Source organism: Alnus glutinosa, chromosome 13 (assembly GCF_958979055.1).
Source record: "Alnus glutinosa chromosome 13, dhAlnGlut1.1, whole genome shotgun sequence".
In the NCBI taxonomy this organism is placed as follows: Eukaryota; Viridiplantae; Streptophyta; class Magnoliopsida; order Fagales; family Betulaceae; genus Alnus; species Alnus glutinosa.
This window is the reverse complement of record NC_084898.1, coordinates 25,557,868-25,577,478: the sequence shown is the minus strand read 5'-3', so window position 1 is coordinate 25,577,478 and position 19,611 is coordinate 25,557,868. Positions and strand designations below refer to the sequence as shown.

General features: G+C 37.7%; 1 protein-coding gene across 1 annotated transcript; it reads right to left on the bottom strand.

The window, feature by feature from the left end:
* Window positions 1–79: 79 nt before the first annotated feature.
* Window positions 80–15,526, bottom strand: LOC133854103 (AP-4 complex subunit epsilon). The gene is made up of 11 exons (XM_062290137.1): window positions 14,608–15,526; window positions 13,880–14,065; window positions 12,746–12,961; window positions 12,520–12,630; window positions 11,944–12,141; window positions 11,734–11,865; window positions 11,451–11,507; window positions 11,228–11,344; window positions 10,774–10,851; window positions 8,392–8,535; window positions 80–1,633 (listed from the first exon to the last, which is right to left on the bottom strand). Exons 1-11 carry the CDS (start codon window positions 15,208–15,210, stop codon window positions 566–568), a joined length of 2,910 nt encoding a protein of 969 aa, XP_062146121.1. The 5' UTR covers window positions 15,211–15,526; the 3' UTR covers window positions 80–565.
* Between the last annotated feature and the right edge of the window lie 4,085 nt (window positions 15,527–19,611).

Genomic DNA, 19,611 nt, shown 5'->3' with positions numbered 1-19,611 from the left:
TTCAAACAAGAGGCTTCTCATGGTCGGAGATACAAATGGACACCAAGCCAAAAAAAAAAAAAATGTAATAAAAATGAGGTGAGAAAAAAGAAACAAAAAACCTCGCTTATTACAACATAAAAAAGAACCCACTTGTAACAATAGCGTTATTATTACAACAAGGATGAGCCAAATGCCATGAGGAGTAAAAGCATACAAACATGTGCAGCAGAACCCCTTTTGCCTCTGGAGTGCTCCAAAACTCATATGGCCCGAGCACTCGAAAAAAAAAAAAAAAGAAGCTCCGTACTGACCTGCTCAAAGGGAATTAATACCCCAAATGCTGAGGATAGTTTTGTTCCAACCAAAAAAGCTTTATTTTGTCCTGCAACAAATACAAATCTGTACCTGATTTCACTTTTCTGGAGGTTCAATTACTCCATTCTCAGCGTCTCTTCCCACTCGGCTTATTTCGCTAATTGTATATCATTGATCAAAAGCAAGCTGCTCCGGAAAACCATTATGCATATCATAAACCAATCCAATCTTCCCAGCTTCCCTATTTTAATTTTTCCGTCTATCCAATTTAGCCAAGCAAATCTCTAAACAAGTTGGGATTTTGACTTGATGGGGTCACACCCATCTGCCTCACGAGTGCATCCTTTTCTATGGCATCTTTAGGGTTTGGACCCTTGGTAGTAAATTGTGTTGCAAGTGTAGATGTCACATTGATATCGTCCTTGTTGTTTGGCAGAGAAATTTCAGCACTGCTACTCTGCACGCTTGCAGGCGTATTTGCATATAGTGAAATAATATCAGGTGTTTCAGTAGCACCAACAGCACCATGATTCACTGTTGAAGTAACTTGGGTTGGGTCAAGAAGCCCTTCTAACTGCTTGAACGGATCCACCGATGGAGCACTACTTGTTGTGACAGTTGGTTCACCCAAGTCAAGCAAGTCTGGAGGAGGTTGATGATTTGCCTTCTCCACTGTAACTTCATTGGATACAACTACTGCCTTCGGTGCCTGAGACTTCTCTGCAGCATGGCTACTTGCCTTAGCGACCTTATGGCTAGCTGAAGTAGGCCTCTTCTCAGTTTGTGAGGTTCCCCCAAACAATGAAGCAGCAAGCTTCTGCTTTTCTGGAGAAATTTCAACCTGTGGCCTCCTTGGATCATAAGTGTTACGTGCTTTTGAATTTACATTGCCTGCACCATCTACCTGTGTCACTCCATTCACTGTATTTTGGGTAGTAGAGGTCGAGGTAGATGATGCAGGAGAGGAATATGTTGGTTTACCCCACTTTCTCTGAACACCATCAAGTCGTAGCTTGAGTTCTAATGACCCAGCATCTGATACAGATGGCATAGTTGCTACCTGATGGGTCTCCCTAGAATAAGATGGCTCAGATACCGGAACAAGTTCAGCTGAGGGTGCAAGCAAAGGTGGAGGTATCCTCGATGGCACTGGGGGCTTTGGAAGCTCATATGCCTCAAACCTAAGACCATGCATCGAGGCTTCAAGCTGGTCATGGCTTCTGAAGTTGCTGATGTTTAACATGCCAGAGCGCTCACTCTCAGGAATATAGGGCTGAGCACCGTTTTCCAGCGCCTGTTGAACATAACTGTTGAGAAATGAGAGGTTTCCATCAATCTGCAAGGAGAAGTTAAAGATGTTAGTATCTGGCATTAAATAATGTCGAGAATATCAAAACAGATCAATCAGTCACATGCATCACAAGTCAGCCAAAACCGACAGAGATGCTATATGAAGACACTTAGATGCACTCTCCATACATGTATACACACACTCATCACAAAGACACAACATATTTGTATAAGTTCTTATACTGAATTGTGCATCAGCAAATGTTATATGATCTCCACGAATGCATCCAAAGTATCAATGCTCTTCGAAGTAGCTACCAATCATAATTTGGAGAAGACAAATCTGCTCCAAACATAACACACGCGCACACATATACATAATCCAGAAAGGAGATCTTCATGCAAACTAGCAAAGGATTTACCTTTGCAAAAACTTAGAGTAAGCAATTGATTTTATAAAAAGAAACAAAATACGTGATCCAATAGCAAACTCCAACAAAGCCCACGTAAGCAAAATTGCATTTTGATCTACACATACAACCATGCCACTGAGAGGTACCAGTTAGCAATACTAACATGCTTGGCATCACTACTGGATCCAGCAAAATGGATTCTTTCACTAAGAGAATATATTGAATGTAGAGTAACTATAAAACATAGTCTGATTATGAGTTCCCCATAATCTAACCCGCAAAGCCTAGCAGTCAAATGATTCCCTTTCAGCTTTGTAGGGGGTCACAGTTTAATAGAAAGCAACTGGCTTAGTCATTATACTGATACTCTTTATGGACTGTATAGTTCAGCTGAATAAACTCAGAATCTTCTCCAAATAACATTGATGTGTAGCTTCTTCAATAAACTTACAGAAATGTTCTAAAATCAATTCCTGTGTCATAGCAGTTGAAGCACAAACCATGGTCTACAGTTCATTGGTTCTCAAAGTTTATAGAGGGCAAGGATACGATTGTAAGACCGGAAGAAGAAAGGATTACGAAAGCAAAGGAATGGATGCAGAGGTAAGGGTAATAGGAATCAGATGTAATTTACTAGTTCAACAAAGTATTCAGATATGAAACCATGAAAAAAGATAAGCTCTCCACTAAAGCATAATCTTAAGGACACAAATTTCCTACATACTGGATTGTAAGAGTTCCTACAACCCAACTTTTAAAAAGTAACGTGTCCTTTTTAAGAATGTGAAAAGCACACACTTTCTAATTAATACTATTAAAAAAACATATGAGAAGCACATGCTAATAAAAAAACATTTATTTCTCACATACTAAGAGACACGTCACTTTTTTAGAAGCTGGATTGTAGAAACTCCAACAACCCACACTGTAGGAAATTTGTGTCCTGTGTTCTAATCTTAATATAAATGCAACAAATTATTAACCGAACAAATTTTAACTGAACCAAGCCACTAAGAAAAGCACTATTTAATTATTTACATATCACACATACTATCGTTTCCAGCAAAAAATATTCCCATTTCAGTGCCCTCCACGATAAGAAAACATCACCAAGTTTCTCTCACAATTGGAAGCTCAGAATGTAAGTCTCTCATACATTCAATTTTTAATTTGAATCTGCAACATAAACAGACCTTGAACCACAATTTAATCATAAATGAACGATGACAGAAATGAGAAAAACAAGCTATAATACAGAATAGCACTGGCAAAACCTGAATTCTTTTTTTTTTTGGAAAATTACAGTTTAGCCCCCTAAATTACCACCCGTTTTGCATTTAGCCCCACAAACTGACAACACTCCGACTCTGACTCCCCAAACTACAAACGACTTCGAAAATGGTCACTCTGTTACCTCTTCCCGTCAAAATGGATGGAAAACCCATCATGTGCCGTGCATGTGACATTTTAAGACACAAACTACCAAAAACGCCCGTCTTCAAAAACACTGATTTCTTCCTCCACCGGCAGCGAAAGGTCAGGTGGGTCGTCCAACTCCGTGCTGCTTTCGTAGTGCTTTTACGGTCCACTTCTTGGCTTCCGGTCGCCATTAAAATCTCTGTCAAGTTTTCCCGGAGATTCCTCTCCGTGTTCAATTGCACTTTCTACGTCTTCATGCTCGTCGTTTGGGATCGTTTTCGTCCTCTACGCCTCATCCAGCCAAAACGAGGCCAAGCCCGATATCTACGACGAATTCCTTCAAAAACGGAGTCCGGCAGGAGGTTCGGTGCCAGAGAGAAGCAACTAGCACCGTTCCATGACAAACACATCATGTGCTCGGAGAATGCGGCCTCTCCCGATCACGACAATAATCCCACAGTTTCCACTATCACCAAGCGTACTGTCTCTCAAGTCCAATCAAATACGGTTCGTGCAATTTCCTAATTCTTGTTGTTTATTGTGACACCACTGATGATGAATACTCAAAGCGGACGTTCCTATGGAGACAATCAACTCAGCCAGCAATAGCGTGATGATATATTACTGGACGTAGTTCATAAGCTGGGCGTGCTCTCTCATCAACAAGACTCGATCTCTTTCTAAACGGGTGGGCGCCGTCTGAAGCCAGCTATTAGACAAACCAACATCTTCGGGGGAGAAGAACCTTGAGGCTGAAGACGTCCCAAAAGTTAAAATGACAATCTCCAATCAAACTTCCTGTCATTGAGTTCCACGGGAAAAGACAAACAAGTCATCTTACTCATTTTTTATGCTTACAAAAAATTTGCAGGTTCAGTTTAGTTACACTGCTTTCAATTTAAAAAGCAAGTAATAGGTTTATATAGGTACAGGGCCAAAAAAAAGCTTTTAGGATGAGAAGGATTTTCAAGTCCTTGGGCACCTTTCCACGGCTTTAATTTGGGCTTGTGGGTCTTCGCATAGAATGGGCTTAAAGTCCTCTGTTGGGCTTAAAAGCAGGTTGGGTTTTGTGGCGGGCCGGATGCTTAAGAGGTGCAAGTGTGCTTTCAAAGGGTCCCGGTTTCGGGCTGGGGCTAAGGTGATTAAGCCCATTGTGAGGGTTGCTGAATCGGGTCCTGAGTCGGTTTCGAGGCGGGTCTCGGGTCCGGGCTCGAGTCCAAGTCTAGGTTTGGTTTAGCTTTCTTCCTCCCCGAAGGCATCGTCTTCGGCGGCCATCTCCGTTGAGCGGCCTTTGGCGGCGGTTCCAGGTCCTGTCGTTCAGCGCTCTCTCATCCTGGAGGCTTTGTCTTCGGCGCCTTCTATTGAGCGGCCTTCGGCGGCAGTTCCTGCAGGTCCCGTCCAGTCGCTCTTGCTCCGGTCTCTTTTCCGACAGTCTTCTGGGTGGGCCTCCTTTTCCCCGGCGTTTTTTGTGCTTGTTTCTCCGGTGTCTCCTGCGCAAGGTTCCTCTTCTGCACCGACGGAGGAGGTCTTTCAGTCCCCGGGTTCTTTGAAGGGCTCAAAACTAGCAGAGTTTGGCAGGGCTCTTCCCTTCTCGTCGGCTGCTCCTCCGAATCCGGCTGGGCTGTTAGTGAGTTCGGAATTTTCCAGTAGCTCGTGTGGTTCAGGACCTTCCGTCTATGCTACTGCTGCTCCTCTCTCAGGGGCTTCTAAGCTGGGAGTAAAGATTCGTTCTCCCCCCCCCCCCCCCCCTTGCTGCAAATTCAACCTTTTCAGCATTATATCAGGAGGGCTAGGAAGTTTAGGGTAGGTCACTCAGTGCAATGGAATGATGAGTTATTATCGGACTCTCTGGAAGCTTCGAAGTTGTCTGCTAGCCTTGTTGTCAATAAGGTGTTGATGCCAGAGCCTCCTGCGGTTAAGGTTGTAAAGCCTCCAGTGAAACAGGGTATTCTTAAGAAGGGGTTTCTCAACCCTCGCCCGATTGTTTTAGCCCCTTCCGCTTCGCCTCCGGAAGTCATCGATGTCGGGGTGGTAGGACCTTCCTCCCCTCCGAGTGGTTGCATCATTCCTTTCTCATTGGAGGGAAATGGATTCTCCCAATCCAAGAATTGGCCTGTCGGTTTGATCATAACGGGGAGATTGTGGTTTTGGAGGAGGAAGATGATTTTTGGGATGGTTTGCCCTTGGATTGGGCGTTGGATGGGGATTTTGCGTTGGATAGGGACTTTGGGGAGGAGGCTATGGCAATTCGAGATGCCATGGAAGAAGAATTTCAGCGGGATAAGATGATTGTGCACCAGAAGTCCAAAGGAAAGAGAGAACTCCTGAATCTGCATAGCTCCATCAATTATGGCAACGATTTGGTTCCTTTTAGGCGTAGGAAAGGTAAGGCTCAAGTGAAGTAGGTCTTGGTGGGTTGTGGGTTGTTTTTCCGTTGTTTTTTGGGTTTGCTCTGTAGTCCGGCCTCGATCGGCTTGGATTTTGGGTCTCTTGTGGTTTCAGTCGGCTTCAGTAGGCTTGGTCTTTGGGTGCCTCTGGATTTTGGTTGTAGTGGGTTTTTTTTTGGCGTTTCGGGTTTTGTGGGTGTTGTTGGGGCTTTCTACTGTTTTTGGTGTTATTGGGTTTTGGGTTTGTAAGTGCTCGTCGTATACTGCTTGTGTACTGGGGCGCCTTACGCTTTCTATATAAAATTGTTGTTTACTTGTCAAAAAAAAAAAAAAAAAAGGATTTTCAAGTCATAGATGGTGAAAAGTTTGGGTGCTTGGTTGTGTTCTATTTGTTGTTCCTAGCTGCTATATGATGTTAATTATAATATTATGTCTGATGATCCAAACAGAGATCAAATTGTAGAAGACACCAAGGAATTAAACGAAGAGGCAGGGAGATTATCATAACCTAAATTGGCTGAGTCAACCAGAGCAGAAAATTCAAACACGCATCATTCTAACACATGCAGCAATCATTTTGCTTCATGCAAGCCATATATGAACAGTGTGGTCAATTTTTTTAAGGTATCTTTGTGAGGGTGCCCATGTGTGTGCATGAGCATGGTTCGTGGGTGACAAAGCATGCGTCCAGAGCATGTGTCCAACATCTTTTTGTTAGTCGGTGGGATCCTTTCTTTTTGTTTGTCGGTGGATTCCATGCATGAATGGTTCGCTTAGCAATGACTACCTTGCAGGCATAGATTGCATGAAAACTAAAACACTAGTGTGCCACTATTACCCAGTTTGTCCTGAACCAGACTTGACTATTGGCACAACAAAGCATTCAAACCCATCCTGTCTAACTCTGCTCCTGCAAGACAATATTGGTGGCCTCCAAGTCCTGCATCAAAATCACTGGGTTGATGTTCCCCCAATGCAAGGATCACTAGTAGCCAACATCGGTGACTTCATGCAAGCAAGTGTAGTTTCTCTGTTCATTAGGAAATAAACGAAGCTTATCACCAATGACAAGTTCAGAAGCGTGGAGCACAGGGTACTAGCTAGAAAGGTTGGGCCTAGGGTGTCAGTTGCATGCTTTTTCTATCCAAGTGCTACACATAAGCTTAAACCATATGGGCCAAAAAAGGAGTTTCCATCGGACCAAAACCCACCCATATACAGGGAAACTCATATTAGTGAGTATCTTACCTTCTACAGATCAAAGGGACTGGATGGAAACTCAACCCTTCCTCATTTTGCCTCTGCCAGGGCATTATCCTCCAGAAGCCGCTTCCAATTTTCCCTCTTGTTCATGCCCCCAAGAACGAGGATCTTAATCTTGGATTTCTCAATGAACTCCACGAGTTCGTTCCTCATCTTCTCGACCTGCGATGCCGAAATCGTCCAGACGCTTCCTCGTTCAGTGGAGGATACCTCATCTAGACACTCCCTTTTCATACACGACGGAACTCTAGAAGCCGACGTCTTTAGCGGGCCACCAAGGAGCGTTCTTCAACGCAAATTCTCCAGCGAGTACTTCCCCAATTCCAATGGTTTCTACAAGGAGATTTTTCGGAAGCCAGAGTTTGTGACTCTGGTGATCAATGGTGGCCGTAGCCTGCCTGCGTTCAGGATTCCGGCGATGAGGGGTTCTATAGCGATATATTTGGGTCGGACGATGATCGGAGGCAGTCGAGGGATATACCACTTTGTACGCTTGTTTTGTTTAAAAGGGCAGTTTTGTAATTTCAAGTTTGAAGACGGGCGTTTTTGGTAGTTTGGGTTCTAAAATGTCACATGCACGGCACGTGATGGGTTTTCCATCTATTTTGACGGGAAGAGGTAACGGAGTGGCCATTTTCAAAGACGTTGGTAGTTTGGGGGGCCGAAGTCGGAGTGTTGGCAGTTTGTGGGGCTAAACGTAAAACGGGTGGTAATTTGGGGGGCTAAACTGCAATTTTCCCTTTTTTTTTTTCTAAGTAATTGTAATTCAAAAAAAAAATTCAGGTTTTGCAAGTGCAAAACCTGAATTCTCTCACATAAAATGCCCCTTTTCTAGAGAAATAAATCCAGAGCAATGACATTTCAGTCAATTTCACAACCCAGCAGTTAGTTGTAACAGAAATAACTTGTCAATCTCTCCGAAAGTGGGCTTCAGTCTCAAGCAGTCTGAAAGTGAACCTAAATCATGGCAACTCACGTACATGATAATCAAACAGGACAAGATATTTCTCAGGCATGATGTACATCCTTAACGGTTCCATGTCAGTAGCTCACAACATCTTATCAGAAGATCATACTATCTAAACCAGATGAACAAAATAATTGCTCACTGTCAAATGATGTTAAACAACAAGAACTCAAGATAGAAACAACAGGAATCTAAAATAAACAATTTATTCGCAAAGCAAAAAACTTTCAGATCAACAGATAAATAAGGGGGGTAAGCAGGATAAGAATATCTTTTACAACTACGAAGAAGAAGCATTTGAAAGGCAAGGCACCTGCATGAAACTTGAAATTAATGAGTATATTCTAGAAATTACCTCTATGTCTTCACAACTTGCGTCTGATGGCATAATACACTCGACTGCATGAGCATCTAAGCTAATGACTGCTTGCAATTCATATGCACGTTGCTGCAAATCCGTTGAGTGGGAAGCCGATAATTCTTCAACCAAAGATTGACACTACATCAAGAAAGAAAGAAGTATTACTAATCTAGAAAGCCATAAACAAAGTATTGCGCCTTTTACGCTTTTCTAATATATTCTGCCTATTACCTATCAAAAAAAAGAAAGAAATGTAGACAAAATGAGATTCTAGTATCCAATAAAACAAGAAATGAATACATACACATAAATGAGAAATTCCAAACTGTATAACCATAAAGACAGATGAGAGGATCCTCTAGCATATAGTAGAATTCAGTAAGAAAAACTAAGACTTATAATGGACTACTAGCAACCAATCTTGGATAGATTTACAAAACTTGGGACAAGGGAACAAGGATCCGAAATGGGTAAGGTATTCTAACACAGCATATAAAAGTAGTACAAAATTATATTATTTGAATGCATGCATGTTAATTACACTTATTACCAGTTTATTCACCAGGTAACCAACCATGTAGAGCAATATTTTTTATTTACATGTATCCTTTTTTGAATCATATATTTTTTTAGCTTGGTATGGTGGGTAACTAAAATTTATCTTTCTTTTTTTTTTTTACTTAAATATTCAAATCTATCTCATTTTTCTACCATCTAAATTAGGGTTCAACACCCAAAAATAAATAAATAAATAAAGCAAAAGCCAGCCAATAGATTTTTTTTTATATAAGTAATAAGCCAATTTCATTAAAAGCGTGAGGCGTCCCGTAGTACACTGGGAGTAAACAAAAAGAAACGCCTAACTAGAGAAACAAGGAAATCAAGAAAGCTAAAAGATAAGGGGAACACATAAGCCATAGTCCAAAAGATACAACCATCAGCCAATAGATATTAATTACGTGTTGGAATATGATGGTGATGACTATGTTTGATCTTCACTTTTATAGTTTAAATAGCATAAATACCCACAAAATATATTTGGTGGAAAACAATAGGTATATCGACAAGTAGGACATTTTACTAATCAATTTTATTCTGTTTTACGTTTCTATGCACAATCGTTCTAGAAACGGAACTGGAATTAGATTAGGTAAAAACAGTACTTAACCCACAGACCTGAGAAAGTAAAAAACAAAGGAGCTCTCTCTCTCTCTTCTTGTGGCAAAAAATAGGTATAATGACAAATAGGCCATTTTACTACAATCAGTTTTATTCCCTTTTCCAGAGGCGCAATAGCACTTGACTTGTTCTTGCATAAGATGGCAAGTACATATGTATATGTGGATATGTATGTACGTATCTGTGGGCGCGCAAATGTGTATGGGAGGTTCATTTGGGTGCTCAAAAAATAAAAAAATCCAAGCATACAGTGTGAAAACAATATGTCATCTTCTGCCAGAATAAGCCAAGTTCTAGGATTCGGTGATGAAGCAATCTCCAAAACTCCCTCAGCATGTCGGACCTGGATTTCATACCCCATACTCATGTCGTATTCTGTAAACACAGGTACCATGGGGTATAGTGCCAAGTCCATGTAACAGCGCCAGCTGGTCAAGGTTTTGTATCTTAACCGAACAATTTTGCCTTGAGTCATGTAAAATACGTGGTTTTAAATCTGGATCATATTTCTTTTCAGATTCCCATGTCTTTAGACCAAATTAGTATATCTTTACGTCTAGAAAGTTGGAGTTGTACTAAGATTGCGCCCCTCTGCGCTTTTAATGAATTTAAATTACTTTTTTTAAAAAAAAAAAAATGCAAGTTGGAGTTATTATGACCCAGGCTTAGTGTTGATGTTAGTGAATGTCTTATATGACTACAAGCCTACGAAATTTAAGACACTTATTAGAGTACTTATGACATATCTAGAGAATGAATGTGGTGAAATCTATTTAATTATAAATGAGATTTTAAAGAGGCAGACTATTTTTGTCCACAAAATTACTCTATTGATTTGGGTTCTCCCTTTATCAACTTCTTTAGTTTGATTGCTGTTTGCAGCAATCTCTTATATTTCGTGCAGCACTCTCTCACTGCATCAAGAGAGGAAGAGGCTGGATAAATATATTTTTTTATGAATAATAATAATTTTATTAAAAACGGCAAAACCCTCATACATGAAGAGTATACAAGAGAACCAAGGCTCTAACAAGAGACTGGATAAATATGCTAACAGATCCATCTTTAAACAATCCAAATATAAAATTCAAACCAAGGGCTAGATACAAATGGTTGCAGTACACAGCCACTTAAAGCACAAAAATCAATTAGGATAGAAAGAGACTTTGACTTTGAGCAAGTGCTTCAAAAACATACCTCGTCTAACATATCCACTTTTCTCCCAGCTGCTATTTCAAATGCATATATCTTCATTAGTGCTGTAACTGCATAGGCCTTCAAAAGAAGCAAATTTTTTTTTTTTTTTTATAAGTAAGAAGATTTTATTAAAAAAGCGTAAGGCGCCCCTAAGTACACAGAAAGTATACCTGTGTTTTTTTTTTTTTTCAAAAGAAGCAAAAATACTTGTTCAGTTAATGAAAAAATGTAAAACTCGAGATTCCTTGTTTCCATTTCTCAAAAAAAAAAACACACAATTACTCCATTGCCAAACATTAGTTTCAAGTCAAAAACCATTTTATAAACAACGAAAGAAGTTTTTTTTATTAAGTAAACCAAACACAGCCTTAACTACTTTGAAAATTACTCATAAAGTTAAAACAGGCCAGCTAATAGCAACTTAAATTTCCTATAGAGAATGAATAAGAGATACCTTTACAGTTTCATCATTTGAATATGCCTCTGCCACATCACATAATTTCCCAGTAAGATAAGAAGCAGAGTACTTCCCATCAGCTGTTCCATACTCCCCCAAAACCCAACAAATGACCTGTAATCAGAACTAAGGATTATGATAACAAACAATAGTATTCATTCAGCAAAATCTACATTCAGGTCAACAAATAAAAATGAAACCTAAGTAAGACAGTGTGTACTTGAAGAAATACAGACGGAAGCTTTGGCTCCCCAACAATGTGCAAATATGACTCCACCTGCATCTCAAAAAATAACAACCATCAATAAGAAGAAAAAGGGAAAACTAAAAATGGTGTGCACTACAGAGATGAAGCTATTTACAAATCAATATTTCTAGATATAATCTCCATTCCATAAGCTTCTAATATTTTGTTGATAGACATGACAAATAAATCAAGAAGGTTCTTGCAATATAGTGAGACACACATAAATATGTGTAATAATAAGATGCAAATCACATACAGCAGATGATCTCAGCTGACTATCTGCAGCATCATCATCCTCGCCAAATCCCTCTGCAATCAACCGCATCAAGTTATGCGCCACCTTGATATTCACCAGATCTCCCGCATGCTCAAAGACTTTATTCATGGTCTGTGGAGTACACATCAAACAAAATATTTTATACACATAACCACTCTAGAAAGCAACAGTCATCATCATTATAGTTACCTGGATAAACCAATGGTTACTGGGTGCAAATTGCTCTGCAAGCTCAACACATCGAGATGCTATGTAGGTTTTGTAATGATTATCATTAATGCTTATCATGTAGTCAATCATGCGGTTGACAATCACTTCAACATTGGAGGACTTGGTCATTTTATACAGTAGTTCAAAGGTTTTTCTCTTTAGAGTATCATCTGGGTCCTGCGCAATGCACGTCAAACTTCCATAAATATTTTTTTTTTATAAGTCTTCCATTAATATTAGAAAAGGACAAGCATGATCAAAAAGCAATTATATAGAGATGTATAGTTTGCAAAGAGAAATAGTGAGAAATGTCACATCCAAACCATGCTAAACACACACATTGATGGACAGTAAGCAAAATGCATATCTGTCCTCACATCCTACACATCAACCTCTTCAGCTAAAATCTATCTCACAGGAGAGGAGGGAAAGAAGAAGAAGGGTTAAAAATAACAGGAGCTGCAGCCCCAACCACCTTGAATGGTACTGAATTTAGCAAAATAGCAAAGGGTTAAAAGGCACTTGCTTCAGTATTTAATACAAAATATCTCTCACCTCTAAGCAATCAATCACAGCGAGTTGGTGTTGTTCAGCAATCTCAGGACTTATCTTTATCAGTCGACCAAGGGCATCAATACCCAAATATTTTAGATTGTGACTGTCGCTCTGGCCACAAGATCATATTATAATTATTTAAATGATTCCAAATGAAAGCTATAGCCATAAGACGTGTGAATAATTTGCTAACTGATAGATACACAGCACAATGCACAAACCATACCTTCAAAAATCTGGAAATAACTTCAGCAGCAGCTTCTAATAATTTAGGATTGGGATATATAGAAGAAACACAGCATATGCACTCATAAAGAATTGCATTTCCTATATTACTCGCTGAATCACACTTCCTGAATATGTCACCAACAACGGTATACATCTTTTCACTTGCTAGCTTGTCACCGCTTCCCAGCAATGCCAGAATTTTCAGCAACCTAATCTGCATAATTAAATTATCATGGCTGAATTCACCACACATCAACTTAAGAGGTAAAGGCCAAAATTAAAGTTGAAAACATAACCCAAAATTTTTTTGGGGAAGAGAGGGGGGGATTGAACTTTTTTTTTGATAAATGGGAGGAGAGTGGCAGAACTTAATTCCCATTAAAGAGCATCTAAAAGGAAACAAGAAAATTCAGGAGGAGCTTTCTTGCCACAATAATAGAAAACCAACAACACAAGTACCAGGGGGGAAGATCCAGAAGGTACAAATCGATCTCCAAAGAGAAGGCTCCTACATCAGCCTAGATGCCTGCTTAAATTTTACTAGGCGAATCCAGAAGAAAGGAACTATACAGTGTTTGAGTTACATCAGGAACCTATGGTGATATTCTACACCTCCAATTTACCTTCCTCAATGGCAGTAGAATGGATGTGTTCCAATTATTAAAATCTGAAACCACCAATCTGAAAATCATAAAGACTATCTTGCAATGATGGTCATTGCACTTGAGCAAATGGCCATTTGACCCCATTGCCAAACTAAGAACATTAAAGAGAACCATAGAAAGGCCGCTAAAGCAAAAGGGACCAGCTGTAACTGCAAGTACTCAGGGAGGCTTCTAAGAAAATGTCACATAGATAAAAGACATTGAAGGTACTAAATGGTCTTCATCTCATTATATTCTTAGGATTTAGCTGTTCTTTTTTTTTTCTTTTAATACTCGGTTCAATCTCTTTTAACATCATCATGATCCACAATCTCCATTTTTTTAAAAAAAAAAAAAGGAGAAGACTTTCTTTATTTCATTCTATTTTTTGATAAGTAAAGTGGTAGATAAATAATTATTTTTTCATGAATAAGTGATAGATAAATAATTAAGAGCAATCGAGAGAAAGAAAGAAGATGAAGAGATACCTGAATAAATGGAGCTGGCATCAGATGATAATCATAACCCTTTGGTAATCTGTGTTCCGCTACTTGTTTAAGAATGCTCACAAAGCTGACAACTAAATCCTTATAAGAAGTAACATCTACAGATATGAGATCAAAAAGAGGGCAAAGTGTTGCACCCATGACCCCGGGATCATTATCACAGAGCCTCTGGAACAAAGAAAACCCACGTCAGAAATAAGAAAACATTTTGATCCTCATGCATAGCATATTAAATTTAAAAAATTTACTATGATGCTTTAATACAGAGTCCAAAAATAAATGAATGAACAACCCTCTCAACTCAGACCTGCTGAATCCGAAGCCTCAAACAAGTAGGCAAAGTCTCATCTTCTACTAAATACAGATCGTTTTCGACACATCCCCTTACAGACATTCAATAATCTAATATTACAGTGCTTGTACTTACTGATTTATCACATCATTTTCTCACACTATGTTTACATTCCTGAGAAATATCAGTTTTCTCCTTCGTTTTCCAATAACTAGTTCATAAACATGCAGTTTGGCGGAGAAAATTTTATCTGTTAGTGAATTCTCATACTTTATGATTCTGGGTTTTAAGGTTTATGTGTTATATAGAATTTGATTCCCGAGAACCATGATGCTATTGCGAAACCAGCATTGCATGCATCACAACATATACAAAGAATGCAATCAAATTACTATATCCGATGACACGACCCACTAACCTTGCGGAAATTGGAGACAAGGTGGGAGACAGAAGAGGGGGACTTGTGATAGAAGCGGTGAAGCGCCATGATGGCCTTCTTCCTGACGCCCTCCTTGGTGTGCCCGAGCAGCTCCACCACCTGCGGCAGCACCGCCGGAATGGTCTCTTCGTTGATGAGCCTGCACACGGCGTTGAGCGCGGCGCATACCACCAGATAGTTGTCTGACCTGAGGTCCTTCTGGATAGTGTTGACGATGAGGATGATGAGGTCGTGGTCCTCGTTGAGAAAAAGCGTGACGGCCAGGTAGCCGGTACGCTTGAGGAGGAGGCTGTCGTCGTGGGTCATCTTGACGGCGTGGATGTAGCCAAACGACGCGTCGTGGCCGAGCATCTCCACGTAGACAAGGCGTATGATGTACTCCTTCATCTTGCGCTTGGGGATGTCGGGCTCGGCGATGCGGCGCTTGAGGGTCTCGATCTCGTGGAGCACGATGCGGTCCTCCTCGGCCTTGGATCGAGCCTCGCCGATCGACTTCACCAGGTCCAGGAACTCCTTCGACTGCCCGAACCCGCCTTGGGACCCCATCGCCAGCTCGCGGCCGATCGTCTTCAACTGCTCCATGATCTAAGAATCCCAAATTCTAGTCTTTGATTAAGCTTTTGTTGTTAGGGTTTCTTTGGGATTGGAATCTGAAGCATTTGAGTGAGGTTGGAGAGGAGCTTCTTGTAGATCTGGAAAAAGAGTAAGAGGTTTTAGACAGAACGATGGGTTCCGGGTGAAAGTGAAACGTGGCAATTAGAAGACCGGTGGTGCTGGTGGTGGTGTGGGTGGTGAAATTTCTTCCCCTGTGAATTTCATAGGAACGTGTACGGGTCGGGTCCGGCGTCGGGATTGGAGATGCCTCCTCAGTCCTCACGTCATTAATAGCATGTTTGGGGAAATTCATTTTTTAAATACCGTTTTTTATAATTCAAATTTTATAACGATTTTATACATCTTTATTTAATATTTGACTCAAATTTTTTAATCCATTCAAATATAATTTCAAAAAATAAATCCTTTTGATATTTTCAATTTTTAAAAAAAATACACTCAAATAAGTCATAATAACTTACTTTTTCTTTTTTAATAATTACTTCGAGTTTGGCTCACATTAGAATATTCCAATGAGCTCTCTAAAATTTAGTTCTAAACAATCTGATTTGCGTTATTTTAATTAACTACTTTTTATAAGCATTAAATATTAAATATCAAGCACTTCAAATAGTTTTCTACTTTAATTAAATATTTTTTTTATTGATTTTAGTTGGTAAAAACTAATTGCTATGAAATGTGATATTTTGCAAAACATTTTAGAAACCCAATCAGATAAAACATCCAGAAAAATAAACCCAAAATTAAACCAAATTGCAAAGATATTTCAGCTAAAAATTAAAAATCAAGAACAGCCAGAACTCCAAAAAGAGATGAAAAAAAAAAAAAAAAAAAAAAAAAAAGAAGAAGAAGAAATAAGACCTTTTTTTTTTTTGGAATTCATGGTGTGGGTATGAACCTTAATGAGCTTCTATGCATGCACAAATAGAGAGAGAGAGAGAGAGAAATAGGAAAAATGAGGAGATGAGAGGAAAGTGAGGGAAAGTGAATGCGGAAAGATGTTTCATTGAAATCAAATTATCAGCCAAATTCAGAGTGGGAATCTACCGATAGCAAATTTGAATAAATGATAGAGAGATTGATAAATTGTACTTTTTTAGGGTACCGTGTAAACTTTGGTGAAAAATTTAAATTAAATAATTTATCGGGGATGCTCTAATGCTTGATGTCTGTTTGGTAGTTTGGTGTCGCATATCAAAAGGACGGCCGAAGAATAAGATAATGTGAAAGGATAGTTATAACACTTATAAAAAAATCTCTCCAAAATTTGTATCATAATTTTATCTAATTTATTATTTTGAAACATGTGTCACTATCTCATAAGATTGTAATACATTATTTTGTAAGCAAACTTTAGAGATAAATTTTGAAAATTGTGGCATTCCTGGTGAAGAGATTAAGCATCGTTTGGTAAACAACCCAAATTTGTTTTCTAAAAAATTATACTTCAAAACATTTATATTTTTTATATCACATCAATCACTTTTTATTATAGTACTTATAATGAGCTCTTTAAATTTGATTTTTCTTTAAATTTTTAATAAAACATACAAAAACTACCATTTAACAAACTCGTTATCAAAAGTTAAATTAAACATATTTCATAATATTTCTTTTTTATTATAGTACTCACAATGAGCTCTTTGGATTTTGTTTTTCTTTAAATTTTTAATAAAACACACAAAAACTACCATTTAACAAACTCGTTATCAAAAAGTTAAATTAAACATATTTCATAATATCTCTTTAAGCATTCCTAATGGGCTCTCTACATCTGGTTTTACTCTAAAATTTGACCCCAAAAAAAAATCATATAATATACTCTTTAGCCAGTGTTATGTTTAACATTCGTCAGAATTCCTCTTTAAACGTAAATAGCTCGAAAGGCAAAAGTTCACTTTTTTTCTTAATATTATTTAATCCCTACGCACAGCAACGATTTGAATTAAAATTGTAGTTTGGAAGATAAATTAAATTATGGTAGTTAGTTTCAGTAATAAAATATAATATTTAGTTAAAGTAAATAAATATTTAGATAGTTTGATATTTAATGGATTTGAAAAGTGGCTAGCTTTTAGTAGTTTTTTATAGTTAAATTTAGAGAAAATTTGAAGAGCTCGTTGTGAATGCTCTTAAATCTAAAGAGCTAAAAAGTAAATGTTAAAGTTTTTTCAATATTATTTTTTGCATTAAATACTTCAAAAGGTTTGGCTTGACTTTAATTTAATGTTTTTAGTAGTTAACTCTGTCAATAAAAAATAGGATTTATTTAAAGTATACAAACATTTAAAGAGTTTGTTATTTAATATATTTAAAAAGTGACTAGTTAAATCAACCAAAGTATATTTTTAGAATCAAATTTAGAAAAATTTGAGAGAACCCATTGTGAATGCTTTTAGTAATCAAACAAAAAACCCACTAAAATACATAACTTATTTAATTTTTCCTTTCAAAAAAATTTAAAACTTATTTTTACTTTATATCACATCAATCACTTTTTATCAGTATTCAAACAAAAATTTCACTATAAACCGTTTACTAACATACCCCTTAGGGTCGATTTGGTAAAATTTTGAGAAGTACTTTGAATTTTGAGTTTTGAAAAATGTTAAATTTGAGAACTGATTTGGGAGAAGCCACATTTTGAGAAAATTTGAAAAGTGGTTTGATAAAATTTGTGAAAGAGTGTTTTATAAACATAAAAATTGAGAAATATTTTTATAAAATAAAAGAAAAATGAAAATAGTGGTACCACCACAGTGGCGGCAATGCCTCCATGGTGTGATTTGTCGGCCCTTGTGGTGGCCGCAGATGAAGTGGCTGCCTCCATTATGTGGCAAAAACAACACCCCCAAGGTCTTTTTTTAAATTATTATTATTTTTTAAATAATAATATTTTAGCAATATAAAGTTATTGTTTTGAAAAATATGTAATTTTTATAAGAGTTTTGTAATTTGTTTTAAAAAATGTACTAGTAATAAAGACAACCTAAAATTTATTTGTTTAACTAGTATTTGATGAGAGTTTTTAGCGTTTGAGAAGTAAAATGAGTGATATAAAATTTTACTAAACCGACACTTGGTTTCAAAAAAGGGACAAAGGAAAAATAAAACAAAGGAAAAATAAAATAAATTAGTTTCATAATTGGCAACGCGAATGGCTTATAAATTAACGAAGAGTTTACTCCTATCCATTGGCTAAGGATTCAACAGATTGTATCGGTCGAATTACTCCTAATTTTAAATTGCGTGTCAAGAGATCCGATCACACCGAATTATACATTTTGGGAGGCACGAATCAATCTTTAAGGACAACGATTTTCTTGCGTGATTCTATAGCATTGTGAGATCTTTCCTTAATTTAAGTTTAATATCTTGTACAATATTTATTTTATTGTTATTATTATTTCGAATCAATATGGTCTAGTATCAACAATAACTTTTCAACTAATTATTTGTTTAACGATTATTTATTTAATTGTTAATTTTCAGATTGATATTATTTTATTTCAATAAGAACTTTGTGCACCATCCAAAATTATTTCTAAAAGAGTTTACACCTCTTATCCATTGGCTAAGGATTCAATAGATTGTATCGGTCCAATTACTCCTAATGTTAGGATGAATCAATCAAAAGAAAAAGATTTAACCAAAAAAAAAAAGAAAAAGAAGAAGAAGAAGAAGAAGCATGAACGGGTGCATTGTTGCTATAAAGACTTCTCAGTTTCCATTTCTACATGAATAAGCAAGAAAAACATGGCTAAGGCCTCGTTTGGGTTGCGGAATGATTATTCAATTAGGAAAATGAATAGTTATTCCTAGAAATAGAAGCTGATGGAATTGAATGATTATTCTTAATCTTTAATTTGGTAACAATTAATATACATTAATTGGAATACAATTAAAATTACTAAAAAAACCCCACATTATATAAATTTTAAAAATAATAAATAATAAAAATAAAAACTTAAATTATAAAATAAAATAAAAAATTGATAATTATAGGGTGGCCGACCACCACAATTGGTGGTCGGCCACCCATAAAATATTCAGGGGGTGGCTGCGGCCACCCCCGGAGTGGTCGCCTGGGGTGGCCAGGCAGGCCACCCCCGAGTGACTCTGGGGGTGGCCGGCCAGCCACTGTTAAGGGGGTGGGGTTTCGATTTTTCACCCTTCTTTTTTTTTTTTTTTGAAAAAAAAAGAAACTGAAAGAGAATAAAAAATAATTAATTGTGTTTTTTTGGAAAATCTAGTCTATTCCCATTGGAATAATTATTCCTCTAATTTTTTAGAGGAATAGGTATTCCTTTTCGTAAGGGAATGAGTATTCCAATGGGAATAGGTATTCTAAGGAATAGACCCATACCA

Bases quoted from the DNA above. Each gene is read 5' to 3' on its own strand.
- LOC133854103 (XM_062290137.1), bottom strand. From the start codon at position 15,210: ATGGAGCAGTTGAAGACGATCGGCCGCGAGCTGGCGATGGGGTCCCAA. The intron at 14,066-14,607 runs GTTAGTGGGTCG...TCTTTGTTCCAG, and splicing joins TTGTCTCCAATTTCCGCAAG to AGGCTCTGTGATAATGATCC. The intron at 1,634-8,391 runs GTAATTTCTAGA...TTCTCCTTGCAG, and splicing joins CAAGTTGTGAAGACATAGAG to ATTGATGGAAACCTCTCATT.